The 14,561-nt window shown below is 39.5% G+C and overlaps 1 protein-coding gene across 4 annotated transcripts in view; it reads right to left on the bottom strand.

Annotated features, from left to right (window-relative positions):
- Window positions 1-1,218: 1,218 nt before the first annotated feature.
- TRIM44 (tripartite motif containing 44) overlaps window positions 1,219-14,561 on the bottom strand; it is a 197,300-nt gene continuing 183,957 nt past the window's right edge. For all 4 annotated transcript variants that reach the window (XM_077114426.1, XM_077114420.1, XM_077114423.1 and 1 more), the window contains one exon: window positions 1,219-1,718. Coding sequence is in view for 2 of the 4 variants with exons in the window: in XM_077114423.1 (XP_076970538.1) it covers window positions 1,691-1,718 (28 nt within the window). In the remaining 2 variants the exon portion in view is untranslated. The remainder of the gene's footprint in view (window positions 1,719-14,561) is intronic.

Raw genomic sequence — 14,561 nt, 5'->3', positions numbered from 1 at the left:
ACAATGATGTAAACGGTACTTCTACTATAAAGCAAGTACTGGTTTTTCTGAAAACCATCCTGAACACACACTAATCAGCCAGCCCTAAAGGTATGTATAGATGTATAGATCACAGACAGGCAGGCAGGAAGAGGGGATAACCCCATGCAGGCTCTTTTGGTTCTGCCTTAGAGGCACTAAAAGGCTAGGCTCTGGGTCAGCAGCAACCCCAAGACCAAAAATGGTTCCAATGGTCCTTCTCAGAAGTGAACAGCAAAATACGACTAAAGGCAGAAGAAAGTGAACATATATATATACCCTCATTTGTAAACAAATTACCTTTGAAGTCTACCTTTCTATCGTAACAGTTCATGTTTATACATATTCTATTTCATAATACAACTGTGTTTGTTTTATTAAAAATAATGTCATTCCCTCACTCTAAATCATTTGTTGAATAAAACTGATGTTTCAGGAAGATGCAAGTGCTTTAGCTTGTATTCCCCTAGCACATCACTGTTTACTTGGGGTAAGAAGCTTAGTTGTAAGGAAATGTGATTTAGGAATAGGAAGAGTGAGAAAGTCCAACCTCAGAACTGTCTCTGCTCTTGTCACTTATAAAGCAGACAGCCAGAGTATAGGAGATGACCCAAAAGTCTGGGTAGGCAGTGCCAGGGGAAGAAGGGTTCCAGTTCAGAGTAAAAGAAGAGTGTATCTGCTGGCCATCTGCTGGGAGATGAAGCTCGGCTCAGCATACCATGGAGTGACAAGGATTCTCCCCATACTGTATTTAAGCCAAATTAGGTTAAGAAGGGGATCCAAAAACTTAACAGTGAAAATTCCCATCTGCTAATACACATTACAGCACTTCATGTTGGGATAAGATCCATAAAGCCTGCAGAATTCACCCAAATAACTCAAATATATTAGATCCTTTAGTGACTATTTTGGAAACTGAGGCAATGTCAGTTGAGAAATACTCAATTCAACTTTTAATCAGATCTCTTTGGTCCCATTTTTTTTCAAAAGGGCACTTCCTTTCTATCTCATCAGTGACCTTTTTTGTTTCCACAGCACTGAATTATGAATATGGAGTCCTGGATAACCTCATGTATTAAAAATATTTCCATCTTCCTAATTCTTAAACTCATTCCCCTACTCTGTTTTCAAGCCATCCATCCTAATTCATGCCACAACATTTTTACAAATTCAGAAATGGACTTTACAAGACTATCTTCATGAGTCAATTTGGCTCCACTTTGCCCTCATTTATTTCATGTTTCAATATGAACAAAGTGGGGTTTTTGTTAACAGGTAGGGAAAAAATTTTTGATTGCTTTTCAAGATCATCCAGATCCTTCTTAATGAAGAGATACCATTTGGTTATACACTATTACAGGGGCTGTCTTTCCTGAGTAAGTTCAAAGCAGCCACTGAAATACCTGAAGGACCCATCCGAATTGTTCCTAGTTGATCAATGGAGGGATTTTCCCTAACCTACCACCACAAGAGAAAGAAAGGCTATACACAGTCTTAAGCATAAGAAGTGGTCATCCTTTGGAGAGAGATGTGCCTGTTGTGGATCTGGGGACATATCTGGTGGAAGTATGTTTGTTGCTAGGCAGCTTTCACAAAAATCAGAAGCTGTACATACATGCTGTCATATACACACAAGGGAAAGGGATGATGTTCCACTGAGGATGGCAAGCCTTCATGTGTCCTCTTCTTCACTGGCACCACTACAAAGGAAAAGGAGAAGGAGATGAGTTACGACATTATGAGAAGGGAGGGAGCATAATATACTAGTTGAAGGCAAAGGCTCTGCTGTCAGATATACCTGGATTCAAGTCTTAACTTTACCACTTTTGAGCAGTGTAGCCTTGAGAAAGCTACTTAGCCTCTCTAAGTTTATTTCTTTGTCTGACTACAAGGATAATGGTAATAATAAAACATATTTTCTTGGGTTATTGGAGTATTCAGGAAGATAATACATGTAAAATACATAGTGCCTGGTACACAGTGAGTGTCCCGTAGACAGTGAGTGAGTAGCTATTTAAAGAAGTAGTCATCTATTGTTAGGAGAGAAAAACAAGGAAAAGCCAACATCTTGCACTCCCAATGGTACCTCTCACTTGGAATAAACCAGGATTTCAACTCATGCCATGGGGACAGTCACTGGGTTTAAATGTCACCTTTTCAGAGAAGCTACTCTAAGTGGGACTCCTTGATTATTCTCTATCTCAGTACCCTTTTTATTTCATCCATAGTCCTTATCATCTATAATTGTTTGTTTGTTATTTACTCTCTCCTCCACCCCCACACTAAAACATAAAAGACCAGTATCCTGACTATTTTATTAACTACTGTATATCTAGGACTAAGACTGGGTTAGGCACATAGTTCAGCAAAGTTTTTTTAGAAAAAGAAGAAAAAAAGGAAAGAAGGAAAGAAAAGAGGGAGAGAGGAACAAGGAAGAGATGGAGAGAGGAAGAAAGAAAGGAAGGAAGAAAAAGAAGGAGGGAGGGAAGCAGTTGGAAGGAATGGTCGGTTATTGTTGCCTTGGACAAGGTATCCCAGATGTCAGTGATGCTCCAGTGGTCAAAAAATTAGGTGTAGACCCCTGGGAGCATGACTCTTGCTTCACCTGCTCAGAGTTAAAGCCTTTATGACTTGGTCCTGGGAGAGAACACTGTTGATACAGGGTACCTGAGGCGAAGAGAAGGCAGGAACAGAAAAAGAAAGGGGGCTAGGCAAGCACAGTTAGAAGGGCAAACTTACCTAGTTTCTCCTTATCCACTTCCAGAAATCATTGTCCTTAAAATGATAATAAGAGCTAACTTGATTCAATGCTCACTGTGTATGAGAAGTATTAAGTAAGCAATCCTCACCCATTCTTTCTATTAATCATCACACCAATCCTAGGACAGAGGGACTATTATTATCTGCATTTTCTAACTGAAGAAAGTGAAGCTATGGGAGACGTAAAATCCTAAAGTCAAAAAGTAAGGTATCGGTCCCTAAAGGTCAAGTGGATTCATTTTGGCTGGATAGTCTTTGAAATAGTACAGCAGCGGTGCTTGGAAGGGAGGTAAATTTTCCTTCCTCTAGTGGAGACTGGCACTAGGAAGGAGAAGAACTGGGATGCATCTGCTCCCAGCTATAACCTAGACAACTTTTATCTTACAAGAGGTTATCTGTGTCTATATGAAATATATCTTCTTTTATACCCATTTGGAAAAGACTTTAAGGGAAAACATTCTAGGCAGTAAAATTCTGGTACTCTGCTAAGGGCAAAAACATTTCAAGACACAATGCCTGTAAAATAAAGACAAGTGTACTCAAGAAGCCAAAAAAACCATCTCAGCAATCCTCGCCATTCAGAACTCTGCCTTATTTCCATTCCATTTTCCTGACTGTGGTCCAATCACATGTTGGGAAGAGTCAGAAACAGACCATCATTAAGGGGCAGTGTTGGTGGCATCTGTCTCAAAGGGAACAAAGGGTCTTTTATGAAAGCTTATTACCAGAATCAAGACCGAGTTGGAACTGGTGCCATATTCTCGCCCTTGATAGTATATCTAAAGTGAATCCTTATTGTTCTCTTGTCACTTTCAAATATGAGAGGTCTAACATGGTGACTAAGCTGTAGTTTACTTTCATGCATTCTTAACTTGGGATCCCTGGTTTACAGTGTTCCTGAACCTACTAAAATAAAATATAATATTTTGGCTGTGTATTCCTTTATCTGAGAGTAGCCCTAATTTTCATCACATTCTCAAAGATGCCATCAACCCCTAAAAACCTGAGAATCATCAAATTATCAAAACAATTCCTCTCCAATTGCCAGGTTCTTTACTATAAGATTTGCAGAGTTGGTCTGGGGGAAAGGTCAGAAGTCCCTAATGACAAAATCTTTTCTCAGTACCCCAAAGAGATTTTTTCTTGGAGATGAAAGATATAGTTCATCTCATAGTTTAAAAGCATGAGACCCTGGGATTCTAACATGTCATCTATTGATTTCTTCATTTGCTAAATATTTATTGACTGTCTACTATATGTTGGGCATGATGTTAGGCACAATAATGAATAAACGGAACCAAGCAGTTGCCATCTTGTACTTTATAGTCTGGTAGGTAAGGAAGAAAGTGCATTTCTTTTTCGGAATAGGATGTTCAAAAAAAGCATACTAATTTTAAAATTAATTAGTAAACTACTTTTCATAATAATGAAGAAATAGGACATTAACTGAATATATAACACAGTGCTTTGTATTCCTAGCATGTGGTCTTTCCTGGAGGGTTATTCAGCAATATAATTAGTGTGAGGTATCATATCCTGAATGTCCCTTCTTCACCTTGGATATAAGCAGCTAGTCTATGCTCATAAGATTTTTCCCTTTAAATAGTCTATAAAAGTCCCTACTTTCTCCAAGTGAAGCAGCACAGCCTTTGACCTCAACCACTTCTCTGAAACATCTACAAGTCATGCTTAGATCTATAACTGGATTGGGACTCAGAGGCTGTTCAAATTTTTTAATGTTTTTTAATTTTAAGAATCAAAGAAGGGTGCTAGGCAGACAGTCCATTCTACAGTAGGCCCTTGCCAATGAGAGAGGCAACTTTATATACTGGCTTTGGAGTCACCAGACAGAACTAGACTAAAATTCCTGCTTGGCATTCACGACTTGTGGGATCTTGAGTAAGATACTAAACCTCTCTGAGTCTCAGTTTTCTTGTGGTAATAACAACTAACTCACAAGGCTATTGTGAAGGCTTATGTATTTTATATAACATAAATTTGCTGCTTTCTCAACTCACTTTCCTTCTGTTCATATTTAATTTTTTAAGTAAAATTTTACTGAGATATAGTCAACATTATACAATCCATCTGAAATGGCTCAAAATATCATCACATACTTGTGTTTTCATTACCATGATCAATTTTAGAACATTTTCATTACTCCAGAAAAAGAAATAAAAATTAAAAAGAAAACCCAAAACATACAAGTCCCTTACCCTTTTCCCCCATTACTGACCCCTAGTATTGGTGTGGTACATGTTATTGTTGATGAAAAAACATTAATATATTACTGTTCACGCTAGACCATAGTTTGCAGCAGGTACATTTCTCCCCAAATATCCCTCTATCATTAACTCCTTGTGACAATGATGCACATTTGTTTAGTTCATTAAAGAACTTATTTATATTTGTACAGTTACTACAGTCATTGCCCACCACACAATCCACTGTGTTATACATTTCCATGTTTTAACTTCTCAGTTGCAACTCCTCTCAATCTTCATGAATTTCTGGGCAATGATCATTTTAACTTCTTTGTTCTGGAAAGGGGTATTGCCTTTGTGGGTTAGAGAAATGAAAGTAGTTGATGTTCTTGTAGATACCTCTGGGTTTCAGGGCTTATCTGGCATTGGTACAACCTGGAGGCCTTAGGTTTCTGAAAAAATAAACTTATTAAGTAAAACTTTTATAGAGTCTTAGAGTCAGGATATTCCTTAGTGTTTTCAGGAATACTATTGGTTGGGGCTTGGCATACTGTGGCAGTTTGCAACATCTGGGAGATGATTGCATAAGAGTAACCACCAGAATGACCTCTCAGCTCCATTTGAAATCTCTTAGTCATTGAAACCTTATTTTCTTTCATTTATTTTCCCCCCTTTTGGTCAAGAATCACCTTCCTTATTATCCTGAGTAAAAACCTGCCTACTCCTTTCTCTCAATGCTCTGAAACATTATAAAACAAAAGTCATCTGATCCCCAAATGCCCTTCAAATATCTTTGGAAAGTGACAATGTCTTTTTTTGCTTGCTTGGAGAGTTTGGAGTTTCCTGTGATAACTTCAGGCTAATGAAATAATAGGTTTTGAATAGAAAGGCTGAGTTCCATGGTTCTGACCCTCTTATTTGTCAAGTCTCTAGAAAAGTTAGTCCCTGGCAAACTCTGGTAAGGACAAATATTGAGAGAAGCCCAGTTAACTGGCTAATTTAGTTTGAGAGTGATGGTGTATTTAGGTGGGGGTCTTAGAACTAGAGTATACATGCCCTTGGTGTGCACATACCCTTAGGGATAATGCCCAGCAGGTATTTGGGCATGGGTAATTTAAAGGAAATAAATTTCCAGATCCTTAACTTCATATGTTCTCTTTCCTAAAACTGACCCGTCCCAAAACATGCCTGTGGCCTATAGGTTCTCTTTTCAGCCAGTTTCATTATCATCTTACTCCCACTTGAGAAAATAAATGCATACTTCTCTCCCTCTTGAATTTTATTATGAAACAATTTTAGAATGCCTTGCTTCTAAGAGAGAGTCCTATAAGAGGAGAACAAGAAATAGTAAAGGAGACAATTCCTTATTTCATCCAGGCAATAAACTCTTGGCAGGTTTGTCCCTTATCCATCTATCCACGATCTATGAATTAAAATTTAAAAGTGAGACAGCTGTCATGTTTATTTCAATTGAAAAAAGAATGACACAAGATTTGATCTGACAGAAAGCAAGTCTGATTTGGCCAGATAGTTTGATCAAAAGAACCAGCTTTGCCCATTGTGTTATATAGTGAATTTTGCCTGTAAATTTAAGAAGCTAAATCTGTAAAGTCAAAGTTTTGACAAAAAAACATATATAAAACTCATATAAACTACATGTCAGAATTCACATCCTTTGCAACCAGCTAAATTATAATTTTAGGAGTTAAATTTAAAAACGGGCAAGGAGGAATGTAACTTTTTTCTAAATTCCTTTAGGGAATTTAAGAACAAAAAAATAGCTAAAGGAACTGGGAGCACTGAAATCCTGAATCCTGATGGGTGTGTGTGTGTGTGTGTGTGTGTGTGTGTGTGTGTGTAAGGTACGCGTGTCATGAGATTTAACTCTTTCTGGTACGGGATGGGTTGATGGAATGGAGCACCAGCCAGCAGGATACTATGCCCTCTCTCTCTGATGAGCCTATAGCCTGATGAGGAATCCTTTTTGTCTTGCTGTGGTATCTGTGAAATTGAAGGAGTTGTCAGAGGTGTGCTATAAGTCTTAGCCACATTCAGCCCTCAAATAACTGCTGATTAAGTGATTTTGATTGAGGAGTGTTTCAACTCCTGACCATTTTTTTAGATAGCCCATGTAGATAAGCATCTCACCTTTTCCGCTTCTTTCCGCAAAGATAGAGGCTTATTAAGTCTTAATAAGAGGCAGACATTCTGACCTCAACAAGCTTAACAGTTTCTTTTTCCTAAGTACACAATACAACTTAATTTGATTTGGCATCACTCATTTCTTCTGAGTTCTTGGCAATTTATTAATTATTTCTGTAAAAGGATTATGGAACTCTGGAGAATAGAAAAATTAAGAGCTATTGGCAAGGGAAGAAGATTAGACTCTGTTGAGATTCAAAAGATAGATGTAAGCCACACGGGTTCTGCGCAAGGAACTAACTGGAGAACTCTTGAGCTTTCAGCATCTCAGGCTGTGATTGCCTACTGCTACTAAGTATGAAATTAGCCTGTTGGAGAGGATAAGCCAAACACTCAGATTCACAGATAGTCTCCCACTAGACAGGGCAGAGTTGTCACTTTTGGCCTCTGTTTGCCTCACTTACCCACCCCAATAGCCTGGACTGTAAAAGGGGTTATTGTGCTGTAAGGGATCAGAACTTCTGTATTTACCCACCACGTACAGAATTAAGTGAGGTATAAATACAAAATAAAATAAAATGACTTCTGTTTACCCTAGGTTAACTGAGAGAAACATGATTAAATATCTTAAGAGTTCTAGTCCTGGCTCTGCTGTGTGCCTCTGGGATCCAGTTTCCTAAACTAGGAAATTGGGATGCCTTGTATCATAAGTGAAATTTAGGAAAATTCCGATCAGACAAAGCTAAGCTCCTGTCCAAATTACACACTTGTGAGCTAATAAATTTGCTCTCATCTATAGTGGTTTCTCTCTTGTTTCCTGTGCCCTTCCTCTGCCTATCCCCATTTCTCACCACTTGAATCTGAAGGCTGGCCTAAATGTCTCTTTTTTTCTGGTAGAGCCCAAACACCAGGTAGATGAGTGGTATGGCTTGATTTGTATTTAGCATAGACCCAAGAATAAGCTCTACTATGACTAGGAGCCCTGTGATTCCTTGTTCCATCATGATTTTTTTTCTTTACAATTTTTAAATTACTATTTTTTTTAATGATTCACAACAGCATATAGCTGTGCATTTATCATCACAATTGACTTTTTCCATCATGGTTCTTAAAAAGTCTCACATGGCTCTAGTTTCTTGACAAGGAGCAGGGCTATTCTCTCTCTAGGTCACATTCTACCTTTCTATAAGTCTTTTCTCCTTCAATAATAGCCACTAGTCACAGATGGCTTACTATACGTTCTACTCACTATGCTAGGCACTTTATATGCATAATCTCACTGAAACATAACAATTATGGGACATACTACCATTTTTATTCTACAAATGAGAAAACTGAGGCCCAGAGAGGTTAAATGATGGGCCCAAGGTACAAAGCTTGAAAATGGTAGCTCTAAGTTGAGCAATCACAATCCAGAACCCTCAGAAATATAACTGGACTTGGGTAAGAGATATGAACTTCTATCTTCTGATTCCCAGTTATCCAGCTCATAAGTGGCAGACATTTAAATGTAAACCCTCTGAGGCCCAATTTCTTCACCTGAAAAGTGGGATAATAATACCTACCTCTAAGAGTTCCAGTGAGGTGCAAGGTACATGCAAGTGCATTTTTATGGTGAAAAAAAAAAGTCATATAAGGGATTCTATGGGAATACTATAAAAGGAGAGGGAAATACAGACACTGGGTGTGTCTCTGTCCTCACAGCTCACCCTGTCTCCTACAAACCTATGTAAGGTCATCTGAGAGAGACTTGAGTCTTTAACTAGGCTTCAAGTCTGTCCATATCCTCATCACAGTGCCAAGTTTGATCTTCAATCACCTTGCAGGCCATCTATATAAATCTTTTTTTTTTTTTTGAGAAAAGAAAGAGTTTTGTTGCAATGCATACCACCAAGGAGACAAGAGGCAAGGCTCAAATCAGTTTCCTTGATCTGAGTTAAGGGAGATTCTATGGGAATGGAAAGTGAAAGGGAGGATAGGGGCAGTGAAGTTTGACTTAACAATTCAATTGGTTTTTTTTTTTTTTTAACTTTTTAAATTGTATACCATAACATATATACAAAGCAAAGAAAGAAAAAAGCAATGGTTTTCAAAGGACTCTTCAACAAGTTGTTACAGGACAGATCCCAAAGTTTGTCATGGGCTACCATACGATTCTCTCACATTTTTCCTTCTAGTTGTTCCAGAATATAGAAGGCTAGAAGGAATTAATATGTTTTTTATCATCACAATTTTTTTCCTTTTTGTGAAAAATAACATATATACAAAAAACCCAATAAACTTCAAAGCATAGCACAACAAATTAGTTGTAGAACAGATTTCAGTGTTTGGTATGGGTTACAGTTCCACAATTTTAGGCTTTTACTTCTAGCAGCTCTAAGATACTAGAGACTAAAAGAAACATCAATTTAATAATCACATTTGTTTGTTAAACCCAATCTCTCTATAACTTCCCCATCACCTTTGATCTTTCTATTCCATTCTTTAGGAGTATTTGGGCTGTGGCCATTCTAATTTTTTCATGTTGGAAGGGGCTGTCAATAATATGCAGTAGGGAGATGGAACTGATGTTCTGGAGAGGCTGGCCCCTCTGCATTTCAGGATTTATCTGGTCCAGGGACCCATCTGGAGGTTGTAGGTTTCTGGAAAGTTATCCTATTACATGGAACTCTTGTAGAATCTTATATATTGCCCTAGGTGCTCTTTAGGATTGGCTGGAATGGTTTTGTTTGGGGTTTGGCAGTTATAGTAGATAGCAATGTGTAACTGAAGCTTGCATAAGAGTGACCTCCAGAGTAGCCTCTTGACTCTATTTGAACACTCTCAGCCACTGATACTTTATTAGTTATACTACTTATCCCCCTTTTGGTCAGGAAAGCCCATCTATAATTTTTTTTTTTTTAATTAAAGAAAAAAAAGAAATTAACACAACATTTAGAAATCATTCCATTCTACATATGCAATCAGTAATTCTTAACATCATCACATAGATGCATGATCATCATTTCTTAGTACATTTGCATCGATTTAGGAAAAGAACTAGCAAAACAACAGAAAAAGATATAGAATGTTAATATAGAGGAAAAAATAAAAATAATAATAATAGTAAAAAAAAAAGAAAAGGAAAAAGAAAAAAAAAGACACAAACAAACAAACAGACAAACAAACAAAAAAACCCTATAGCTCAGATGCAGCTTCATTCAGTGTTTTAACATGATTACTTTACAATTAGGTATTATTGTGCTGTCCATTTTTGAGTTTTTGTATCTAGTCCTGTTGCACAGTCTGTATCCCTTCAGCTCCAATTACCCATTATCTTACCCTGTTTCTAACTCCTGCTGGTCTCTGTTACCAATGACGTATTCCAAGTTTATTCTCGAATGTCCGTTCACATCAGTGGGACCATACAATATTCGTCCTTTAGTTTTTGGCTAGACTCACTCAGCATAATGTTCTCTAGGTCCATCCATGTTATTACATGCTTCATAAGTTTAGCCTGTCTTAAAGCTGCATAATATTCCATCGTATGTATATACCACAGTTTGTTTAGCCACTCTTCTGTTGATGGACATTTTGGCTGTTTCCATCTCTTTGCAATTGTAAATAACGCTGCTATAAACATTGGTGTGCAAATGTCCGTTTGTGTCTTTGCCCTTAAGTCCTTTGAGTAGATACCCAGCAGTGGTATTGCTGGGTCGTATGGCAATTCTATATTCAGCTTTTTGAGGAACCGCCAAACTGCCTTCCACAGTGGTTGCACCATTTGACATTCCCACCAACAGTGGATAAGTGTGCCTCTTTCTCCGCATCCTCTCCAGCACTTGTCATTTTCTGTTTTGTTGATAATGGCCATTCTGGTGGATGTGAGATGATATCTCATTGTGGCCATCTATAATTTTTATAGGTGGTTATCATTCATGCATTCCACAGGGACCGTGTGGATATGTGGCCTGCTTCTATCGTACAGAAAATTGAAAGAAGCCAGCAGTGCTCTGCTACAGGGCACTTGAATGGATTTTTTTTAAACATAAAGTAATTTTTATATAAAGCACTCTTAAAATATCTATTTCTTTTAAGTTGATTATTTGGTAAATATGTAACTGCTACAAATTAGAGACTAGGTATTTGTCTTCTTATTATTTTTTTTATTTTCCCTTTTTGTTTGTTTGTTTTTTCCCCATAACATCTTCAGTGCTAGGAGCTGGGCTTAGAAATACTTGAAATGGTGTGGGGTTGTCCCTTGGGAATCCTGGCTTTTCTGAGCGTGCCGGCATGTGCACAACAGTGGCCACCATATCCTGCCACTCTGATGAGAAGGGGGAGAGACTGTGAAGAAGTCCACGGCGATGACCAAAGGAGGGAACACAGCAACACTGTTCAATTCCAGAGCTCTGAAGTCGTGTTTCTGCAGTCTGACAATAGGTTTCTTTACAACAGAAGTCTTCTTTTTTCATTTTAATTCCTTTCAAAATTTGTTTTAATTTTAAAGTCGAAGGAGGAAAAAAAAGGTCTGTAAACAGATGGGAGCCCAAACCATGGGCTCCTCCAAAAGCAGTTACTGCCCATGTTCAAATGCTTGCTTCTACTTGAACAGAATTTGAACAGAGGTTTCAGGTGGGCTTGTCAGCCTGCCAATGACCCTTCTGCTCTCAGATTCCCTTCTATAGGACTGAGCCCTTTGCTGCTCTGCTGCTGGATTTAGAATGAAATTATTTCCAGCCTTTTTTTTTCTTTTAACTTACAAAGTAACTTTTTCTTTATCCCTGGTTTGCACTTTCTGTAACAAACAGATATTGCTTCAATAAAAAGAAAAAAAAATTAGTGTTTCCACCAGGGATAATCACCATTAACACATTAAAACATATCCATCCTTAACCCTTCTATGCCTATGTAAAAATACACACTTTTATAAAATTGGCTCATACTTCACAGATTCTTCCATAATTTGCTTTTTTCATTCAACTATAATGATGAATCTTTTCTGATTAAGAAATATATTTCTGGCCGGCGGCGCTCCCGCCGCCTCCAGCCCTCCTCTTCCTCTTTCTCCGCCAGCGCTCCTGCCGCCATCTAGCCCTCCTCTTCCCCCTTCTCCGCCGGCGCTCCCGCCGCCATCTAGCCCTCCTCTTACTCTTTCTCCGCCGGCGGCACTCCCGCCGCCATTCAGCCCTCCTCTTCCTCTTTCTCCGCCGGCGCTCCCGCCGCCATCTTGCCCTTCTCTTTCCCCTTCTGCTCCGGCAGCGCTCCATCCGCCATCTTATCCTTCCCTTTCTCCTCCTACTCCAGCGGCTCTCCAACCACCACCGTGCCCTCTTCCGCCTTCACCGGCTCCTCCGCCACCGTCCTCGACAGCCTTGCCACCCTCATCTTTCCTCCTCCAGAACAGCTACTAGGGGCGTAGAAACGATACAGAACAGCTCCGAGAGCCACGACAGAGATCAAAAAGACAGCGTACCCCATCCTGGAACGGCTGACTGTCTGGGAGAACCAACTCCGGTGAGATCGCCGAGGGGCGCGGGCTTTCCTGGGCGGGGCGGCAAGCGGCCAGAGTCCCTCCCTTCCTCCTTCCCGGGACAGCTGGCAGAATTGGGCAGGCGGTCCCCTCAAGCCGCGGCGGCTGGCGCCCACAGAACACGAGGCCCCCCGGACCAACTGAGAGAATTGGATCGGAAATCCCCAGACCACGCAGAACGGTGACCGGGGAGGTCCCTTCCAAACACGTGACTCCCCGGTCCGGCTGGAAACGGTGCACTCTCCCGGGCTGCGGCGGCTGGCGCCCTCCCACCACGCTTGGTGCCCAGGGCCGACTAGTAAATTCAGACAGGAGCTCTCCCGGGCTGCGGCGGCCGGCGACCCTCCCCACGTTCGGACCCCCGGGCCGGTTGGCACTCTTCCAAGCCGCTTCGGCTGGCGAACCTCCCCCACGGCGAGAGTTTTCCAAAGTTAAAGGACCCACAGCACCTTTTACTGGTGGGACCCACAGACAAACGTGTGCCACGAGCGCCACCTACTGGGCAGGATAAGAAAAACAGAACCCAGAGATTTCACAGAAAAATCTTTCAACCTGTTGGGTCCAACACCCAGGGAAATCTGACTGAATGCCCAGACGCCAGCAGAAGATAATGGATCACACTCAGAAAATTGAAAATATGGCCCAGTCATAGGAACAAACCAATAGTTCAAATGAGATACAGGAGCTGAGACAACTAATGCTGAATATACGAACAGAAATGGAAAACCTCTTCAAAAATGAAATCGATAAATTGAGGGAGGACATGAAGAAGAAATGGGCTGAACAAAAAGAAGAAATATAAAAACTGAAAAAACAAATCACAGAGCTTATGGAAGTGAAGGATAAAGTAGAAAAGATGGAAAAAACAATGGATACCTATAATGATAGATTTAAAGAGACAGAAGATAGAATTAGTGATTTGGAGGATGGAACATCTGAATTCCAAAAAGAAACAGAAACTATCCGGAAAAGAATGGAAAAATTTGAACAGGGTATCAGGGAACTCAAGGACAATATGAACCGCACAAATATACGTGTTGTGGGTGTCCCAGAAGGAGAAGAAAAGGGAAAAGGAGGAGAAAAACTAATGGAAAAAATTATCACTGAAAATTTCCCAACTCTTATAAAAGACCTAAAATTACAGATCCAAGAAGTGCAGCACACCCCAAAGAGATTAGACACAAATAGGTGTTCTCCAAGACACTTACTAGTTAGAATGTCAGAGGTCAAAGAGAAAGAGAGGATCTTGAAAGCAGCAAGAGAAAAACAATCCATCACATACAAGGGAAACCCAATAAGATTATGTGTAGATTTCTCAGCAGAAACCATGGAAGCTAGAAGACAGTGGGATGATACATTTAAATTACTAAAAGAGAAAAACTGCCAACCAAAACTCCTATATGCAGCAAAATTGTCCTTCAAAAATGAGGGAGAAATTAAAACATCCTCAGACAAAAAGTCACTGAGAGAATTTGTGACCAGGAGACCAGCTCTGCAAGAAATACTAAAGGGAGCACTAGAGTCAGATACAAAAAGACAGAAGAGAGAGGTATGGAGAAGAGTGTAGAAAGAAGGAAAGTCAGATATGATATATATAATACAAAAGGCAAAATGGTAGAGGAAAATATTATCCAAACAGTAATAACACTAAATGTTAATGGAATGAATTCCCCAATCAAAAGACATAGACTGGCAGAATGGATTAAAAAACAGGATCCTTCTATATGCTGTTGACAGGAAACACATCTTAGACCCAAAGATAAACATAGGTTGAAAGTGAAAGGTTGGGAAAAGATATTTCATGCAAATAACAACCAGAAAAGAGCAGGAGTGGCTATACTAATATCCAACAAATTAGACTTCAAACGTAAAACAGTTAAAACAGACAAAGAAGGACACTATATACTAATAAAAGGAACAATTAA

The sequence above is a fragment of the Tamandua tetradactyla genome, chromosome 8 (genome assembly GCF_023851605.1).
Source record: "Tamandua tetradactyla isolate mTamTet1 chromosome 8, mTamTet1.pri, whole genome shotgun sequence".
Lineage (NCBI taxonomy): Eukaryota > Metazoa > Chordata > Mammalia > Pilosa > Myrmecophagidae > Tamandua > Tamandua tetradactyla.
This window is presented reverse-complemented; position numbering and strand designations above follow the sequence as displayed.